The sequence below is a fragment of the Artibeus jamaicensis genome, unplaced genomic scaffold (genome assembly GCF_021234435.1).
Source record: "Artibeus jamaicensis isolate MK-2021 breed Jamaican fruit bat unplaced genomic scaffold, CSHL_Jam_final contig_233, whole genome shotgun sequence".
Taxonomy (NCBI): Eukaryota; Metazoa; Chordata; class Mammalia; order Chiroptera; family Phyllostomidae; genus Artibeus; species Artibeus jamaicensis.
Genome location: NW_026521486.1, coordinates 61,346,641 through 61,365,221, shown reverse-complemented (window position 1 = coordinate 61,365,221; position 18,581 = coordinate 61,346,641). Strand labels below are relative to the sequence as shown.

Sequence of the window (18,581 nt, the reverse complement as noted above, 5' to 3'; positions counted from 1 at the left end):
TATGTGCATGATTTTAGAGAAGACTATAATTTATCACTGTAATTAGTACTATTTAGACAAATACTCTTACTTGGCTGAAAACTACCATGATAACTAGTCTAAGCTACAATTAGACTCAATTTTATCAAGCACTGAAACTATGTATAAAATTGTGCCTCTTAATCCCTCCTCAAATAGTGCTCCAGGCTTGACTAGAGTGGGATTTCCAGTGTTCAAACAGGGATCCTGCCCTCCCACACCACCCAGCAGCCTTCTCTGTGAATTTCCAGCCACAGATCAGTGCTAAAATTTCATATTTATTTTAGCTAAAGCCAAAAGTAAAAACAAATGACAGTTAAGAAAGTCACAGAATTTCAGAATTTAATAGATTATCTAATTTGAATTTCTCATTTTAAAAACAGACTAAGATCTGGGGAAGTGTACTGATATGTTCAAGGTCACGGAAGTTAATTACAGAGCTGTGGTTAAACTTTTCTGACTCCTATTCCAGTGCTCCTTTTAATACATAAAAGAAACTCTTATAGGATATTAAGAAGGAATTCTGAGACAGAAAAATTACCTTTAATTACAAACATGAGTGAACCATAACTCAGATATACTTAATAAGCTCTAAATTAAAATTATGCTTTATTAAAAATTAGAAGGAAGTCAAAGCTGAAAAATGATAGATCACTCTTCTGGGATGTGGCCCTTATACAGGTCAATCCAGTTATAATCAACTTGGAGAGACTGTTCCAATTATTTTTTAGTTCTGGAATTATTTTGTATTGAATAATACCTGAAATTAGTAGAGTACTGGCTTGGGAGCAGAAATCTTTTTGATTTACAGAGATTTTTGTTGTAATAGGTTTTGACCAGGAACAGTAAATTAAAGCAAGATTTCAAACTTTCACCTTAATTTCCCTATATCTCCAATTTTGACCTCTTCCCTCCCTACCTGTACAAAGTAATAAGGGCTAGATTTCCCATTAGATTTTATTTTTATTTTCAAAATTGAAATAGTTTGTTTTACTACTGTTGAACTTAATTTCTTCAACATTTTTATACTTTTACAAGTAAAATTCGGTTTGGAAAACAGATAAAGATTTTGCTAATATTCATTACTATGTAAACACCAGAGGACTGACTTAGATAACACTTTAAAAGTAAGTGGTGTTAACTGGATAAGGAACTAGAGAATACTATGCTAGCCAATTCATTTATCAAATTTAAATGGGTTTGCAAGCCAGAAAGATGGAGACTTTCTTGGGGCTTCCATCAGTACAGGGTAAGACTAACAGAAATGTGTTTTATATTCATAGGATTTGAATTCTGGTTTGTTAGGATATATAATCAAACTATAGAGCCCTGGCTGGCATGGCTCAGTGGATTGAGCACAGGCCTGCGAACCAAAGGATCGTGGTTCAATTCCCAGTCAGGGCACATGCCTGGGTTGCAGGCCAGTTCCCAGCAGGGGACGCACAAGAGGCAACCATACCTTGATATTTCTCTTCCTCTCTCCTTCCCTCCCCCTCTAAAAATAAATAAATAAAATCTTTCAAAAAATTTAAACTAAAGACATTAAAATAACATACTGAAAGGGTTACTTCTCAAACATAAAGTGCATTTGTGTTTCCTCTTAAAATCATTGAAGTGAAAGATGAGACAAACTTAAATGTTTTGAAAAGTCTGTTGTACTAGAAAATTACAAATACAGACAGGTAGATATAGATGTTAATTACATACACATACAGTGATACATATAGGTAATTTAGTGAACATTTATGTATGTTTCTCGCTGTCTCCCAGCCGTGGCTCTAAGCAGCTTTCACACTGTAATCTATTTCATTCTTGCAGCAGTCCTTTCGGGTGAGTAGTATTATTATTCAAATAATCACATAAATAAGGAAGCCAAGGCACACAGCTAGTTAAGTGGCACAGCCAGATTCCAAATCCAGTCAAACTCCAGAATTTGTGTGATTAAGCACTGTATTGTAATGGTTACTTCTTAAGACTTGTCAGCTTTGTTCATTTATCTTTGAATCATTTTGATATCAAAATCTAAACAAATTTATATCTCGGTTAAGGAATTTCATTATGAAATCCATTAATATATAGTACACACAACTGTAACATGAAAGTTTTTTCATTTATATGTAGCCATGCATTCCTGGAAAAGTACCCAACATGTGAGAATACCAGCATAGCTTTTGTGAATTTGCAGTACACAGAAGAGGCTAAGTATTTACAGAGACAACTGATTAACGGAGTATTCCTCGAGATATGACAATCATGGAATTAAAGGATTTCATAACAAAAAACTCCACATGGCACGGGGACTACATTGGTCAGTATTCTCCCTCAAACTCATACACAATTCAACAGGTAAACCTCCTTGGTGCTACAATCTGAATCACTGTCTGATCCATCCTCCTTCTTTCCCAAGCCGGTGTAATGACCAGCTGTGAAGGCGCTCAGCCTCTCGTGCGTCCCTGTGGCCTCAAACTCCCCCAGCACACTCTGCAGTGGCAGTGCAGGGGCTTGGCTGGTCGGGGGAGGCCACATGGTGGGGGCCCCCCCATGCATCAAGCTTCATTAGCTCCTCATGTCACCAGAAATGGACATAAAACCTATCTTTTAAACAAAAAGATGTTTACTATTCAAACACAGCTTTAAGGCAAATGCCTTATCCTCCCTTCTGATCAAGTTGCCAACCCAGTCTTCTTATGGAAACATCTGGAACCAGCACTGACCTTCCACCACACTAAATCGGTAGTCATAAAATGCAAATTAAGTCATGACGTTCCCCCTTTATCTCTCACCCAAGATGTAATTTCCTCTAAACATCAGATAAGGTGTTTCCTCACGTGGCTACCTTTCTTCCTCACCTCCACTGCTAGCCTCACCCACCCAAGCAAGCCATATTAAATAGTCTGATTTCTCTAAACATACCTTGCTTTTTCAGGCCTTGATATTTTGCCCATACTACTCCATATATTAGAAATGCCATTCCCCCTCTTTGGACCCTTGGCTAACTAATGCTCGCAGACTGAGTTCAGCTCAAACATTATATCCTCAGTGAGGCCCTCCTTAAACTTCAGAGACCTCCCCTACCTGCCAAAACTTCTTCCCCTGAGCAAAGAGCTAGGACCATCCTCATCTGGATTCTCCTAATGTCCCAGGAATAAATGCTTTGGGTCTAGTCTTAGCAGCCCTCACACATTCCATGTCCATCCTGTACCAGCTAAAGCAATCACTGTGGTCTGGTTCATCACTGTATCCCCACTGCTTCACACACTGCCTGGCACTCACAGTTAATATTCAACAAGTGCTTAGTGAATTAGAATTAAATTCCCTATACAAAATAGTAATAGGTATATGTACATGAGTAGAAAACATAAATACTATTGACAATAATGTCCACAGAAAGTATCTGACCACTGTGATTTTCATAAGAAATTATTAAACTTATACGGGCACATAATGAAATTTTGGACTTCCATGCATAAAATCACATTTCTTAAAAGTGTGTTGGTTCTGCCCTGGCTGGTGTAGCTCAGCGGATTGAGTGAGGGCCTGTGAACCAAAAAGATCACGGTTCGATTCCCAGTCAGGGCACATGCCTGGGTTGCAGGCCAGTTTCCGGCAGGGGACACATGAGAGGCAACCATACATTGATATTTCTCTCCCTCTCTCCTTCCCTTCCCCTCTGAAGATAAATAAGTAAAATCTTTTAAATAAATAAATAAATAAATAAATAAAAGTGTGTTGGTTCTAATTTAAGAACCAGTTGGCACATACTATATTAGCTCTGTTGATTTGGTAATTGTGAAGTAGAACATTTTTTTCTTTTTAACTATAATAACTAATTTTATTATACTAAAGTTGTTCTTTTTAATTTTTTTCTTTCCTAAAGGAATGGCCACATATGAAATTAAAAGTATTTCATTATCCTTTAACAAGATGCATGTCTTATTTTGTGTGATTTGGGGCAGTTTCTTATCAAGACTGCCAGCCTCTTAGGAACAACATTATGATTTTCAGATGTGTAGTGTGCATTAAAGAACTAGAAGATATCGTGAAATATTAGTGACAATTACATCCTGAGCTAGGGAACTGCACAATGTTTCCAAGGTTTGTAAGGATTGTGGAAATGAATGTTACTCGACGTAGAGTGGTGATTTATAACCAATTTCCGTCTTCAAATTAGGGCCCCAGTAAAAGAAAACGAAATTTAGCAAAGCATTATGGTGTATCATTTCCTGCAGCAGAAACACCCGCAGGGACCAGTGCTCTCACTAGGTACAGCACAAGAATCAGCAACCTGAGGGAAGCCCACAGGCTCGCAGGGCCACGGGCTGGCTCTTTGTCATCAAATGCAGCAGGTTGAATGCAGACATCACTGTGATATCTTCCCCAACAAAACGAGAGGCAAAGAACAGGGGCAAGAGCTGAGTAGGAGAAAAAAAGAAAAAAGTTAACACATCACAAATGTTAAGCACATTCATGGCACAATTGATGGTTACAGATTTATCTGGAACTGAACACACATACACAGTGCTAATAAATTTCAAATGCCTATTTTTCAGATGGTGAGCTTACTTGCAACCCAGGATTATTTATATTTTATGAATAAAATAGACACACTACAATAGTGTAATCTGTGAACCCATTTTGCATGCGGTTCAGAAAAGAGATGAACTTTGAAACAGTTGAAAGGAATTAGCATTTACTAAGTGTGCACCATGTGACAGGAACTGTCTGGGGCCTAATAAACACATTGTATCATTTCATTCTTGCAATAAACCTAGGAGGTAGGTTTTATCCCCCAATAAATACGTGAGGAAACCGAGGCTCAAAGGTCCAAGGGCACAAAGCAAATAACAAATGAAAAAGGATTAGAAAACCCTGTTATATCTACTGCAAAGCCATGTTCTTTCCTCACACCACACTGCTTTCTTCCAGCAATTTTTGCAAATCGGCCTCCCTGGAGAAGACTGTAAAATATTGTAAGATTAAGAGATTTCTTTTATTAGAGTTTCATTTTTTGTTAATAGAGAGCCAAATAACCTAGGGACAACTAGAAGACTTCACTTTAAAAACAGTGTTAAGTTTGAACAAAGCATAGTGAATACAGATTTTTTCATTGGATTTTATAGCTTATAATTTCTAGGTCAATTCTGTGAATAATATTCACAACTTAGTCTTAAAAGTGGTGAAAATATTTTTTAAAGTTTTTAGAAATGAGTCCTGTAGAAGAATCTCAAAACTGTGTGAGTGATAAACTTTACAGAAAAGTACAGTTGGTGTTTAAAGTTTTGTACAATCTTTTGGTTAATAAAGGTGAACTTCAAATGAAAAATGGAAAATAATAGATTAATATTAACTTCTAATTTTATTTAAAACTGGCATTGCAAGTGACCTTAACCACTAAATTTAAGAAATGAATATAAAATTAATGTCTACTTCATTTCCTGACCCTTATCCCCCCAAAATAAAAGCCTGTTCCTGGTCTCTTCTGACCTCCTTGAAGAGCAAACACATAATAAACAGTAATATATTTTACCAAATCACTCTGGAGTATATCTGACAAAAATCTGCTTGTATTAACATGCCTGAACTCTGACTTCTCCAAACTAAGCTCACTACAGAACTAAAACATTTCTGTGTGACTAACTGGAGACAAAAGAGAAGAAGAGGGAAGGTAAGTATTACAATGCACAGCCTGAAAGAACCATTAAATGTAAATAAACATGCCATTTCCACGAGTGATTGCAGAGCAGGGAAAGGAGAGCATTCCTTTGGAGCAGACTACTGACTAATAAAAGATCAAAGGTCTGTACCTCACAACGCTATACATAAAAATGTATTTTTTCCTTGTGACCTTCTTTGCAAGGAATAAAGTGTGCACGGTAAATGTAATTACTTAGCAAAGCTGCAGCCTCATTGTGCTCCTGCGGCTGATCATAAAACGTCTTCCTATTCTGTTTCATCAACTGCTGTACCAGGCAGCCTGCACGCCTACCGATGGCCGGAGCCATCTGGCTTGTGTCAAAGCCAGCGCACAGGAAGAGAGGGAGTGATGTCACTCTGCAGGTCAGGCAAAGAACAAAGATTCATTCTACAATTAAAAGCTGAGGGCCTCAAATACCACCGGGGGCCCTCCAGCATGATATGACTGAATGATTTAATGTTCAAATGCTGTTGCATTTATTTTTACCCAAATAGCCAGGGCTCCATCTAGTGGCAAATTAGTTTTGCCCAGTTTTCTTTAAAAGCAAGCCCAGATAGTGCTGCATTAGGATCAATGAAGTAGAACAACAAAGTGCTCAATAACTTTTAAACCAGCATTGTCTTTTTACACTGAAGAATACAAAAGGCTTGATTTGTCACAATGTTCTCCATTTTCAAATCTTACAAAGCATGCATTTCATAGGTTAGGATTTGATATGACTCTAACTATCTTAATGCTTTAACCTTAATTATAGTGAAAAGCATCTATTTCTGCAAAATGCATGCAAAGTGACATTACTTATACACTATTCTAAAAATATGTAGCTGAGTGTGAAGAATGGATAGAATGGATACTGCACCTGGGTACCTTGGTAAAATCCAACTCATAATCTTATACCTCCAAGGAACAAAAGAATCACAGTTAAAATAACTCTAAAATGTGACACCAAAGCAACTTATCTCTAGAACAGAAAAAGAAAACTTTTTATGCTGAAATTATTTAACAAAATTAATGTTTTGCTAATGTTTTGCACTTGACTATGTTTGCAGTAAATGAAGTGAAACACTTTGGCAAACTCATCTAAAAGACAGAATGTATTTGTATAAGAAATGGGTTATCATAATGGATGTGTGAGAGCTACGGGGTCAGATGGCCTGGGTTTGAATCCTGGCCCTGACCCTAACTAGTTGTCATTACCTTGGGCAGGTAACTTACACTCTCAATAACTCAGTCCCCTCAACTCTAAAATAAGTTAATTGGTAAAAAGGACTTGAAACACCCTTGGTATATAGTATAAGCTAAGCAAATGTTAGCTATTATTATTGTTAAGTATACAAATATTGATTGTATTTTTAAATTAAAGAATTAAAATTTTCAACTTCCGGCCAAGATGGAGGTGTAAGTAGACACATTGTGCCTCCTTGCACAACCAAAATAAGTACAACAATTTAGAAACAAAATAACAACCAGAACTGACAGAAAATTGAACTGTATGGAAGTCTGACAACAAAGGAAATAAAATAGACACATTCATCCAGACTGGTAGGCGGGGCGGAGTCAGTGGGCTGGATGGAGAGGGGTCCCGGCCAAAAAAAGTGGTGGCACCTGGAGCAGCACAGGGCAGCGGCTGACAAACCCCAGGTGTGCAAGTCAGCAGTGGGCGGAAAGGGGGTGCACAGGCAGCAGCGGGCAGACCCAGCGAAGGGCATAGTGTGCAAGGCAGCTGGCTGACCAAGTGGTCCCACATTCCCACACAAATAAACCAGGCTAAACTGGGGAGCAAGACAGACTGTGCAACCCAGGGTCCCAGCGCTGGGAAATAAAGCCTCAAAACACCAATAGAAAACACCTGTGGGGGTTGAGGCGCAGGGAGAGACTCCCAGCCTCCCAGGAGAGTTTGTTGGTCCTAGAATACACACAAGCCCACCCACATGGGAATCAGCACCAAAAAGGCCCAGTTTGCTTGGAGGAAGTGAAGAAGGGACTGAAATCTGACAGCGGAGCAGGTGCCATTGTTCCCTCTCTGATCACACCCCCACATATAACATCACAACCCAGCAACTGGGTTGCCCTGACCTGGTGAACACCTTCTTATGTATGAAGGCTCCGCCCCTCATATATAAGAGGTGCATCAAGACAAAAAAAAAATGGCCCAAATGAAAGAACCGATCAAAGCTCCAGAGCAAATACAACTAAACAACGAAGAGATAGCCAACCTATCAGATGCACAGTTCAAAGCACTGGTGATCAGGATGCTCAAAGAAATTGGTTGATTTTGGTTGCAAATTAGATGAAACCATGAACGCTACCCTAAGTGAAATAAAGGAAAATGCATAGGGAACAAATAATGATGGGAAGAAAACTGGGACTCAAATCAAGGGAGTGGACCATTAGGAAGAAAGAAACAACCAAACCGAAAAGAATGAAGAAACAAGAATTCAAAAAAATGAGGAGAGGCTTAGGAACCTCCAGGACTTTAAACATTCCAACATCTGAATTATAGGGGTACCAGAAGGTGAAAAGCAAGAGCAATTGGAAAAGTTATTTGAACAAATAATAAAGGAGAATTTCCCCAATCTGGCAAAGGAAATAGACTTCCAGGAAGTCCAGGAAGCTCAGAGAGTCCCAAAGAATTTGGACCCAAGAAGGAACACATCAAGGCACATCATAATTACATTAGCCAAGATTCAAATGAAGGAGAGAATCCTAGAAGCAGCAAGAGATAAGGGGACAGTCACCTACAAAGGAGTTCCCATCAGACTGTCAGCTGATTTCTCAAAAGAGACCTTACAGGCAAGAAGGGGCTGGAAAGAGGTATTCCAAGTAATGAAAACCAAGACCTACATCCAAGATTGCTCTATCCAGCAAAGCTTTCATTTAGAATGGAAGGGCAGATAAAGTCAAGTTCAAGGAGTTCATCATCACCAAGCCCTTATTTTATGAAATGTTAAAGGGACTTACCTAAGAAAAAGAAGATAAAAAAAGATGAACAGTGAAAGGACAGCAAACTCACAGTTACTAAGAACCACACCTAAAACAAAAGCAAACTAAAAGGACAGCTAGATCAGGAGCAGAACCATAGAAACGACAATCTCAAGGAGGGTTAGCAACAGGGGAGTGGGAGGAGGAGAAGGGGGGAGAAGGTACAGAGAATAAGTAGCATAGACGATGAGTAGAAAATAGACAGGGAGAGGGTAAGAATAGTATGGGAAATGTAGAAGCTAAAGAACTTGTGACACATGGACATGAACTAAAGGGGGAGAATGGGGGGAGGGGGTGTGCAGGGTGGAGGGGAATGAAGGGGGGAAATGGGACAACGGTAACAGCATAATCAATAAAATACATTAAATGAAAAGAATTAAAATTTTCTAACGGTCCACTTATACCCAATCCTATTCAGAATTAGGAGACCGTTCTCCAAAGACAGAATCCTATTTAGGCCAGAAAACTACTCTTTGACAGGTTTCCACAGTGAAGTATCCTAATAACAACAGTAGGATAAAGATATCCTAACAATAACAGTTGATGAAACCCTCTGCATACGGCAGGCACTATTCGAAGCCCTTCATATTTATTAGCTACTTTAATCCTCACGGCCTTATAACATACATATTGTCATTTTCTCAGTTTTAGATGAAACTAGTAAGGAGGGTCCCTGAAATGGCTGGACGGAGTGCTTTAACAGATTTGAGCCCCGGCCGTCTAGCTCCAGGCCGGTGCTCTCGGCCACCACACAGAAGCCCGAGGTTGTATCAACCCACTGTAGACAATCTGCTTCCGCTTCCCTACTACAGAATGTGGCTGACAACAGACACTTAGCAAGGGCTCAGTTAATTCAAGAAGATTATTTGAAGGTTCTCTTCCTTAGTATTGAGTTTTAAAAAAGTAGGGAGATAAGTAAAAAGTTTGAGACATTCTCGGATTTCTAGATTTGAACTTTTTGTTTCCACCAGATGTAACTTCCCTTTCTCTTTCAGCTTCAAAATTGTTCTCCAACCTCCTTGGATACACCTTTATGATACCTCCTAAAGACTCGGCTTAAATCTACCAAAGCCCTAAAATGTTGATGATATGGACTTTTGAGGGCCAAACTGACAGCTCTCCCCTCCCCCACAAAAAAAATTCAAGTTTCAATTTTTTAGCTTTCTTCCCACTGCTTTCCCTGAGCTGCCTGGGTGAGGACTGGAGTCTGAAATTATCCTAGTCCAAGAAGGGTCCAAAGAAGCTCATGCTCCTGAGTGATGACAATATTTGGTGAAAGACTTAGCATTGAACACCGTATAGAAATCAGCACTAAGCAAGGGCCACCCAGAATGTCTCTAAGTCTCCAGGTTTATCCTCGACTTCCTCACTTTTGTATAATCAACATTCTTTTTTGTCAGACACATGACTTGTGTGTCTTTATAATTCTCCAGAATATCTAGCACATCATTTTGAAAATATGTGGTGTTAAAAAGCACTGGTTGAACAACCTTAATAAGCATTATCATACTATGTGTTCAGAACAGAATTAGATTACATGATTGTCTATAATGCTCTGTTTAAAAGTTTTTCATCATTCCCCATTGCATATTACAGAGTTTCCCAAACCGTGTTCTGAGAAACAGAAAATGCCCTTTCAAACAAACTTTGTATTCAAATAATCATGGAAAAGCTACCCAATATAAAGGGTTTGAGAGGCTTTTCAGTAAATTTACCTGCCTAACTTAGTCTCAGTTGGTGCCTCTCAGATAGTTCTGACCATCCAAAGCCCCTCTCCACTTCCAGTCAAGATGAGGTATAGGTAAACACACTTCACCTCCTTGTATAACCACAGAAAAAATTACTACACCTCAAAACAAATAACACCCAGAACCATCAGAAAATCCAGCTGCGCAGAAATCCAACCACCAAGGATTTAAAGAAGCCACATTCATCTAGTCTGGTAGGATGGGCAGAGATATGGAAGACAGGAAGAGAGGCACAGAGCCGAGGTGTGCTGTGGGATGGTGGCCCAGGTGGTCCCACATTCACATGTGGTAGATAAAAATCGGGAGGGATACCTTGGGAGCCAGTGATCCCAGCCCCAGGCCAGACTGCACAGCCCAGGGTTCCAGTGCCAGGAAGATAAATCCCTCTAAGTTCTGCCTGTAAGAACCAGTGGAGGTTAGGGCAGTGGAAGAAACTGCCGAATTTTCAGAAGAGTCTGCTTACAGAGCCCTCATGGACTTAGAACATTACACAGACCCACACCCTCTGGGATTCAGCACCAGGGCAACAGCTGGAAGGGTGCCAGTCACATATGGAGAGTAAGCAAAGCAACTGGAAACAGGACGAATTCTGGGCAAACCACCAGAAGCCAGGCAGCAGCATTGTCCCCTCTCCAAGCCCTTGCTCCACACAGAGCCACAAACCGGTGAAGTGGGTTGCCCCACCCTGGTGATTACCTAAGGCTCCACCCCACAGAGCTTACAGGTGCATTTTCCACAATAGGCCATGCTACTAAAACAGGGAGTCAAAGCATCTCTACTTAATACACAGAAACAAACACAGGGAGGCTGCCAAATTGAGGGGACAAAGAAGGATGGCCCAAATGAAAAAACTGAACAAAAACCCAGGAAAAGGACTAAACAAATAGGAGATAACCAACCTACCAGCTGCAGAATTCAAACCACTGATGATCGGAATGCGGAAAGAATTCACTAAGTACGGCAACATTTAAAAAAGAAAAGGTGCAGGAAGAAATGAAGGTTACCCTAAGTGAAATAGAGGAAAATCTACAGGGAACCAGCAGTGGAGTGGATGAAGCTGAGGATCAAATTGACAATTTGGCATCCAAGGAAGAAATAAGGATTCCATCAAAACAGCAAAAAGAAAAAGAATTTAAAAAAATAAGGACAGTATAAGGAGCCTCTGGGACATCTTTAAATGTACCAACACTTGAATCATGGGGATGCCAGAAGGAGAAGAGGAAAAGCAAGAAATTGAAAACTTATTTGAAAAAATAATGAAAGAAAACTTCCCTAATTCAGTGAAGAAAATAGACATACAAGTCTAGGAAGCACAGAGAATCCCAAAAGAAACTTTTCAGGCAAGAAGGAACTGGCAAGAAGTATTCAAAGTGATGAAACACAAGGACCTACAACCTACTTTACTCTATCCTGCAAGGCTTTCATTTAGAATGGAAGGGCAGATAAAGTGCTTCCCTGACAAAATAAAGCTAAAGGAGTTCATCATCACCAAGCCCCTATTATATAAAATGTTAAAGGAACTTATCTAAGAAAAAGAAGGTCAAAACTATCAACATTAAAATGCCAACAAATTCATAACTATCAACAGCTGAATCTGAAAGAAACAAACTAAGCAAACAAGCAGAATGGAAACAGAATTATAGATATGCAGATCATTTGGAGGGTTATCAGCTGAGAGAGGGAAGGAGGAGAATGGGGAAAAAGATACAGGGAATAAGAAGCATAAATAGTGGGTACAAAATTGACAGGGGAGGTTAAGAACAGTATAGGAAAAGGAGAAGCCAAAGAACTTACATGTATGACCCATGGGCATGAACTAAGGAGAGGCAGGTATTGCTGGAGGAAATGGGGGCTGCTGAGTGGAGGGGGGAAAGGAGGATAATTTGGGACAACTGTAATAGTATAATCAATAAAATATGCATGTTTTAAAAAGCCCTGTTCTTTCCTATCACCATTCCATAGAATGCATTCTGGTAAATCCTTTGGAGAACGTCCATATTCCTAAAAAAAAGCACCTGAAGTTCTACATCTTGCTGCTGCCTTCCCTTTTAGCCTTTCTCTTGCCATAACTGCATCCCACCCCTTGCCACCCTCCTGCCATACCATACTCGTAATTTCCCCCAAATAGGTCCCCCGCTTCCTATTTCGACTTCCATGTCTTTCTTTATCTCACAGTCTTACTCTCTTCAGCACCACTCCAACCTCCCACCACTCTTAGCCTCTGTAACATGGCCCCCCACCGAGGGGCCAAGCATGCTGTTATATCCCCTATAACAACTTTCGGAGCACGGACATTTGCTTTCATCTGTCTCCCTCTTCTAGATGATAAATGTCATAAGTGCAGAGATGGTGTCTTTTCATCTTTGTATCCCAGTACCTGGCATTGAGTGGAAAAAAGAAAAGACTATGTAAATGACCGATTCTATAGAATTGATTGTTCAGGACCATCATTTCCCACCCTGTTCTCTCTACCATTTGAACTGTTAATGGTGCTTAAAGGTAACTATTTGAACTAAAACCAGTTGGTTCCTTCATAGAAACAGTAGTACCTATGAAGGTGGGAGGTTGAAGAAGCAATCTGATTTGAGATCCAAAGATAATTTAAATGTCCAATTCTGGTCAAAATTTATTACTTCTTCTCCATCACTTTGTCCCCTTCCAGAACTCATACATACAAAAACTTGACTAAAGTTAGTTAGTTTTGGGTTTGGGTTTATTTCTATTTCTTTTTACTTTTTTCCTTGCAATTGAACGACAAACTGCCAAAGAAAGATGGTGTAAACAGGAAATCCAAAGAACTCACAAATTTGATAATTAGCTCCAGAATGTATATGCTGACTCTGCTAGTACATTTAAAGAGGGTCAAGCCTGAAAGTCAAATCCCTTTCCAATAAAAGGCAAAGGAATGCCCACGTCGGGGGCTTTCTACAAGCTGGTAACATGTCTCCCCCGAACCACAAAAGTTGAAAGAGAGTTGGCAAAATAAAAACAAAAAGCCCCAAACACTCGTTATACCATGATAAAGAACATTCTTTTGAATAGAATATATTTACTGCTATGGGAAAATTTTTCATTGTTGCTATTTTTCTCATTTCATTATTAAAGGAGAAACTTCATCACGGGCCAGCATTTGGGAACGCTAATCTAATTGTTCACTACAAAGTTCCATAAAAATATTTTTGTTCCTATCAGCACAATGCCTGGCACTACTTATGCTCAACTAATATTTGTTGACTGAATTGATCAATTTATCATTTACTTTTTGAAATCAATAGACCATTAGCTAGAATTGGCTATTAGCTAGAACTGGGCATCCCTTTTATTAAGCAGAGATCTTTTCATATTTGTTCTAGGAAAATACAGAAGCCTGGCTATTCAGAATCCTTAATCAATCTTCCAAACCACTTTGAGAGAACAGCTACATATTTTGGGGATAGTGTGTAAGTAATGTCACTCTGCATGCATTTGCAGATAGGATAAAGTATTAAAATAATTAGGGTTATATCAAATCCTAACATATGAAATGTTTGCTTTGAAGTATTTGGAAATGGAGAACATTGTGACAAATCATGCTTTTTGCATTCTTCAGTGTAAAAAGACTATACTGTTCTAAAAGTTATTGACCACTTCAGTTCCTCTACTTTATTGGTGCTAGTATAGCATTGTCAATCTGGGTTTGCTTTAAATGTCTTTTTATCCTCACCTGAGGGCATGTTTTCATTACTTTTTAGAGACAGAGGGAGGGAGAGGGAGAAACGCCGATGTGAGAGAAGCGCTGACTGGTTGCCTCCCATAGGTGCCCGGGGATCGTAGGCACCCAGGCTGGGGACTGAACCCACAACCTACGCATGTGCCCTGACCAGGAGTTGAACTCACAACCTTCCAGTTACAGGAGGAAGCTCCAACCAACTGAGCCACACCAGCCAGGGCTGAGTTTGCTTTTAAAGAAAACTGTCTTCAGATGCCAAAGTTTAAGAGTAAGTGCTTGTTGTTTTTTGCTTTTTAAGAAAACAGCAAGGATGGATTTTGAAGTATTTCTTTAATAATGTAACCTTCAGCCCTGGCTCGTGTGGTTCAGTTGAGTGCTGGCCTGTGAACCAAAGGGTCACCAGTTCGATCCCCAGTCAGGGCACATGCCTGGGTTGGAGCCAGGTCCCCAGTAGGGGACGATTGAGAGGCAACCACACATTGATGTTTCTCTCCTTCTCCTTCTCTCTCCCTTCCCCTCTCTAAAAATAAATAAAATCTTAATTAAAAAAAATGCCACCTTCATTCACTTGTTTTATGACATGTCTTCTGGAGCCGGAGAGAAACAAGTGGAGTTAGAACCAGCACCAGGAGTGCGCAGGCTGGCACGCCGGTGCTCAGCCGTCCCCTGTGTAATCACGACCTGTGTGTGACTGTGTGAGTGCACTGCTGGGAGGTGTCACCAATCCTGTGCATCTCAGTGGGAAGAGAGCGAGAGAAACAACAAACTGGGTGAATGAGGTAATGAAAAAAAGCCCTTGTTTGGTAAGTAACAAAACAGATAAAGAGACTAATCAAAGGTCAGACAGCCACTTGGATAAAATGTTAGGGTAAAACCCCTCTTGTCTACATGTTGCAGCACCTACATTTTCTTCCTGATTCAGTTCACATGTAAAGTAAAAAGGGGGGAAAAAAGAACTGTACCTAATATTAACAATACAGAAGGTACACCTATATGATTAAAATAGAATTATGAACAAAAGTCCATCTTTTAATGCTAATAATAACTGCTAAATGTTGTTTCTTGGGATTCCTGTTTGTAAAGCCTCTAGTCAAGCACAGGGATTTATTCATTCTCATATTAACATTTTAAAACTTCTATCACCATTATAAAACAAATACTTTTCTTCTAGCGTGTACAATGATTTCACAGTTCATAGCTTCTACATTGTATGTTTCATTTCTTAACATTAAAAGAGTGCCAACAAGAAAGCAAAACCCACGTAAATAATTTTTAAAAGATTTTATTTATTTATTTTTAGAGAGGCGAAAGGAGGGAGAATGAGAGGGAGAGATACATCAATGTGTGGTTGCCTCTCTCACACCCCCTACTGGGGACCTGGCCCACAACCTAGGCATGTGCCCTGACTGGGAATCGAACCAGCTACCCTTTGATTCTCAGACAAGCACTCAATCCACTGAGCCACACTAGCCAGAGCTCATTTTTTACTACTATAAAAAATTCCTTCATAACTTTCCAGCATTTTTTTTCATTTTGTTGTGTTTATATAGTACAGTTGGTTTTGCTTTTCTTGACTCAAAATTGAGACTTTCTCTCTGACTAGTCACTTCTCCTTCACTTGCCACTTTTTATTCTGAGCTTTGAAAGTCTCATCTGTAACCACACAGTTTATAGTAAACAGCTTCCTCACTAGATTGCTACAAGAGGAGCACCTGGCACACAGACACCTCTGAAACAATACTACTATTTCTCCCTTAAGTAACATTCCCTATTGATTATTTAATACTCCCACAGAACTCATAGAATTGAAACTCAGTGCCTTAGAGACATTTTTATGGTGGATTTTCATGATTAAAAACATTCTTCACTTGACTTTTCTATGATGTTACAAAGTATCATTCTCACCCTCCCTTTCCAGAAATCGCTTCTCTGGCTCTTTGATCCTTCTGATTTCCAAACTGTGAATATGCTCCAGAGTTACTCCTCTGGTATTCTCCATATTTCTCACTATTTAATTTCTTTCTTACAGATCTCACCTATTCTCACAGCTTCAACCACCAATTCTTGACAGATAACTATAAACATCTAGCTCTAACACTAAACCAAGCTTTAATGCTGTATTTAATGCTGTATCTTTACTATCTATTGGATAGTAATAATATCAACTTGCATTTGCACACTATGTTCTAATTTGCAAGGCACTTTCATATACATTGTCATAGTTCTATATAGCTTACAAGAAAGAATCTTTAGTCTGACTTAATATTGTTATTGAAATATTTTGCATGTGTACATTTTACTCTGATATTATTGCCAATGATAATTAATTTTGAGCATCTGCACAAAGTGACTGTGTCTGTGTATATAATGTCATTTAATTCTCACATCAACCCTGAGCTAGGCATTATTAGTACAGTTTGCTCCATATTTCTGGCTCTCCATTTTGCAAGTACATGGCAGGAATTCATTCCCCAGCCAGCCCACTGTGGTTGAGTGAGACCACGACACCAGCTCTGGGCACTAGTTGTGAACAGAAATGACAACGTGTGTCACTTCTAAGCCAGAGTACTTGAGTTGCTGGTGTGAGGTCCTCCGGGACTTCTTTTCACACTCCAACAGTGCCCAGCAATGTTCCATAATCAGACGGGGGCTGCTCCCTTAACCACGATCCCAGCGTAGGGAGACATGGAGCAGAGTTTCCATCTAACAGACAACAGACATGGATTATAAGCAAGTGTTTTAAGCTAGTGGGATTTGGGGATTATGTGTTCCGGCAGAAACTAAGGTTCATAGAATAGTGTGCTTGAGGTCATATGGCCCATAGATGATGGAGCTGGAATTTGAACTAAAGTCTATTTTAATCTCTTCTACTACATTAAAAATTCCTCAAGGGCAGGAATTCTTGTGTCCCAGATTGCTGTCCTTGTTTGGGAAAACAACAGGGTATTAAATGATGGGAATGCCAATGCCAAAGACAATGAGACCACTTGGGAAAGCCCAGAGTCTCTCAATAGTCATCCCTTCTATTCCTAAATATTCCGAAGAGATTCTTGCCTTGGACTGAAGATGAAGTTCTCCTGCCATATTCAGACACTGAAGGTTAGGAGAGAACTACTTCACCTTCGACCACCTGAAGCTTACAAACTGACTGAAGCCCTTCAAGAACTAAGGTTCCACTCCGCTTTGTAAAACTGGCTGAGTCGCGCCTGGTCACAATAAAATGACTGAACATGAAGGTCTCATTTCCTGCAGCGACTGAAAGCTCCCTGGAAACTAACCGCATTCACTGCATCTGCTCTTACTGATTGAGTCCGTCACTGCCCAGATGCGGACCTTAGATATAAAGTGCCCTGCTTTTAATCAATGTTACAAAAAACTACTCATTTGTTATGATGGTAGAAAAAATGTGTATCATTTCCAGTGGCCCAGAGCTCATGACCCTGGACCAAAGGAGAAGGAACTATAGTAACGGTTCATTTTTTTATCTTTAAGTAAACAGTGTTTTAGAAACAACCTATAGACAAAGACTTGGCTGTGGTTTCAGAACAGAATGTAAACATTAGTAAGTTCATAATTTAAAACAAAAAAAAGTACATAGCTAATACAATATAAATAAGGCCAGAAAGAAAATCCAAGGAAATGGTAACAGTATCAGGACCCTCATCTTATAAAGTAGAGAGTTAGTAGGTACTAACTAGGTTAGAAAATTCTAATTGTCCTTTAGAATCTATTCTTCCTTCTTTGTCTTGGTAATAGGACCCTCTAAAATTTTAGCTGAACATCCAGCTACATTTCTCAGCCTCCCTTGCTGTGTTGTGAACATATTAAAATAAGTCTGGCTAATGGAATATAAGTTGATACAATGTGTGATCTTTCAGATCACCTCCTTTAAAGACAGAATCACTTGCTTTAAAGATTTCTTTCCCCTGGGAAACGGGTGGAAGAGTTATTTGATGAGGGAGTCAGACTTAACAGATCATGAGGCAAAGCTATTTGCCAATACAACCTTGGGCTTTTACCTATCTTGGGCTGTATGGTAGAGACAAACAAACTACTTCACTCTGCTTGGAATCTCTTGTCGCAATAGCATGGCATGTAGCCTAGCAAAAGCTGATGAGCAAATATATGATCTAATGTTTAAAAAAATGAATGATACAGCAATTTAGAAATCAACAGAGCAGTAAACAATAGTAAACAGAACAGAGAATAGAAATCCATACTTTTCATAATTGGATATTATCTGAAATTGATGAATTAAAAGGTAGTGCTATAACTCTATGGACTAAAATTGGGGAACTACCAGAAGAATGATTTTAAAATAGGACTTCACAGGAGTGAGACAAGTGAGATAGGAAAAGTGAAGCTGGATGCTGCTGCTTCTCACCTTAGGTTCCCCTGTGCCAAGAACCTCGTGCGGGTTTTTGATTAA

The 18,581-nt window shown here is 39.4% G+C and overlaps 1 protein-coding gene across 3 annotated transcripts in view; it reads right to left on the bottom strand.

Moving 5' to 3' along the window:
• Nucleotides 1-18,581, bottom strand: part of MSRB3 (methionine sulfoxide reductase B3) — a 167,351-nt gene that overhangs the window by 126,339 nt on the left and 22,431 nt on the right. The window contains exons 2-4 of one of the 3 annotated variants that reach the window (XM_053662049.1): nt 18,524-18,547; nt 13,125-13,168; nt 4,304-4,430 (exon numbers count right to left, since the gene is read on the bottom strand). The exons of 1 other annotated variant lie outside the window; for it this stretch is intronic. In XM_053662049.1, the coding sequence (XP_053518024.1) occupies nt 4,304-4,430; nt 13,125-13,168; nt 18,524-18,547 (195 nt within the window). The remainder of the gene's footprint in view (nt 1-4,303; nt 4,431-13,124; nt 13,169-18,523; nt 18,548-18,581) is intronic. One more of the 3 variants, XM_037136028.2, reaches the window with a different exon arrangement.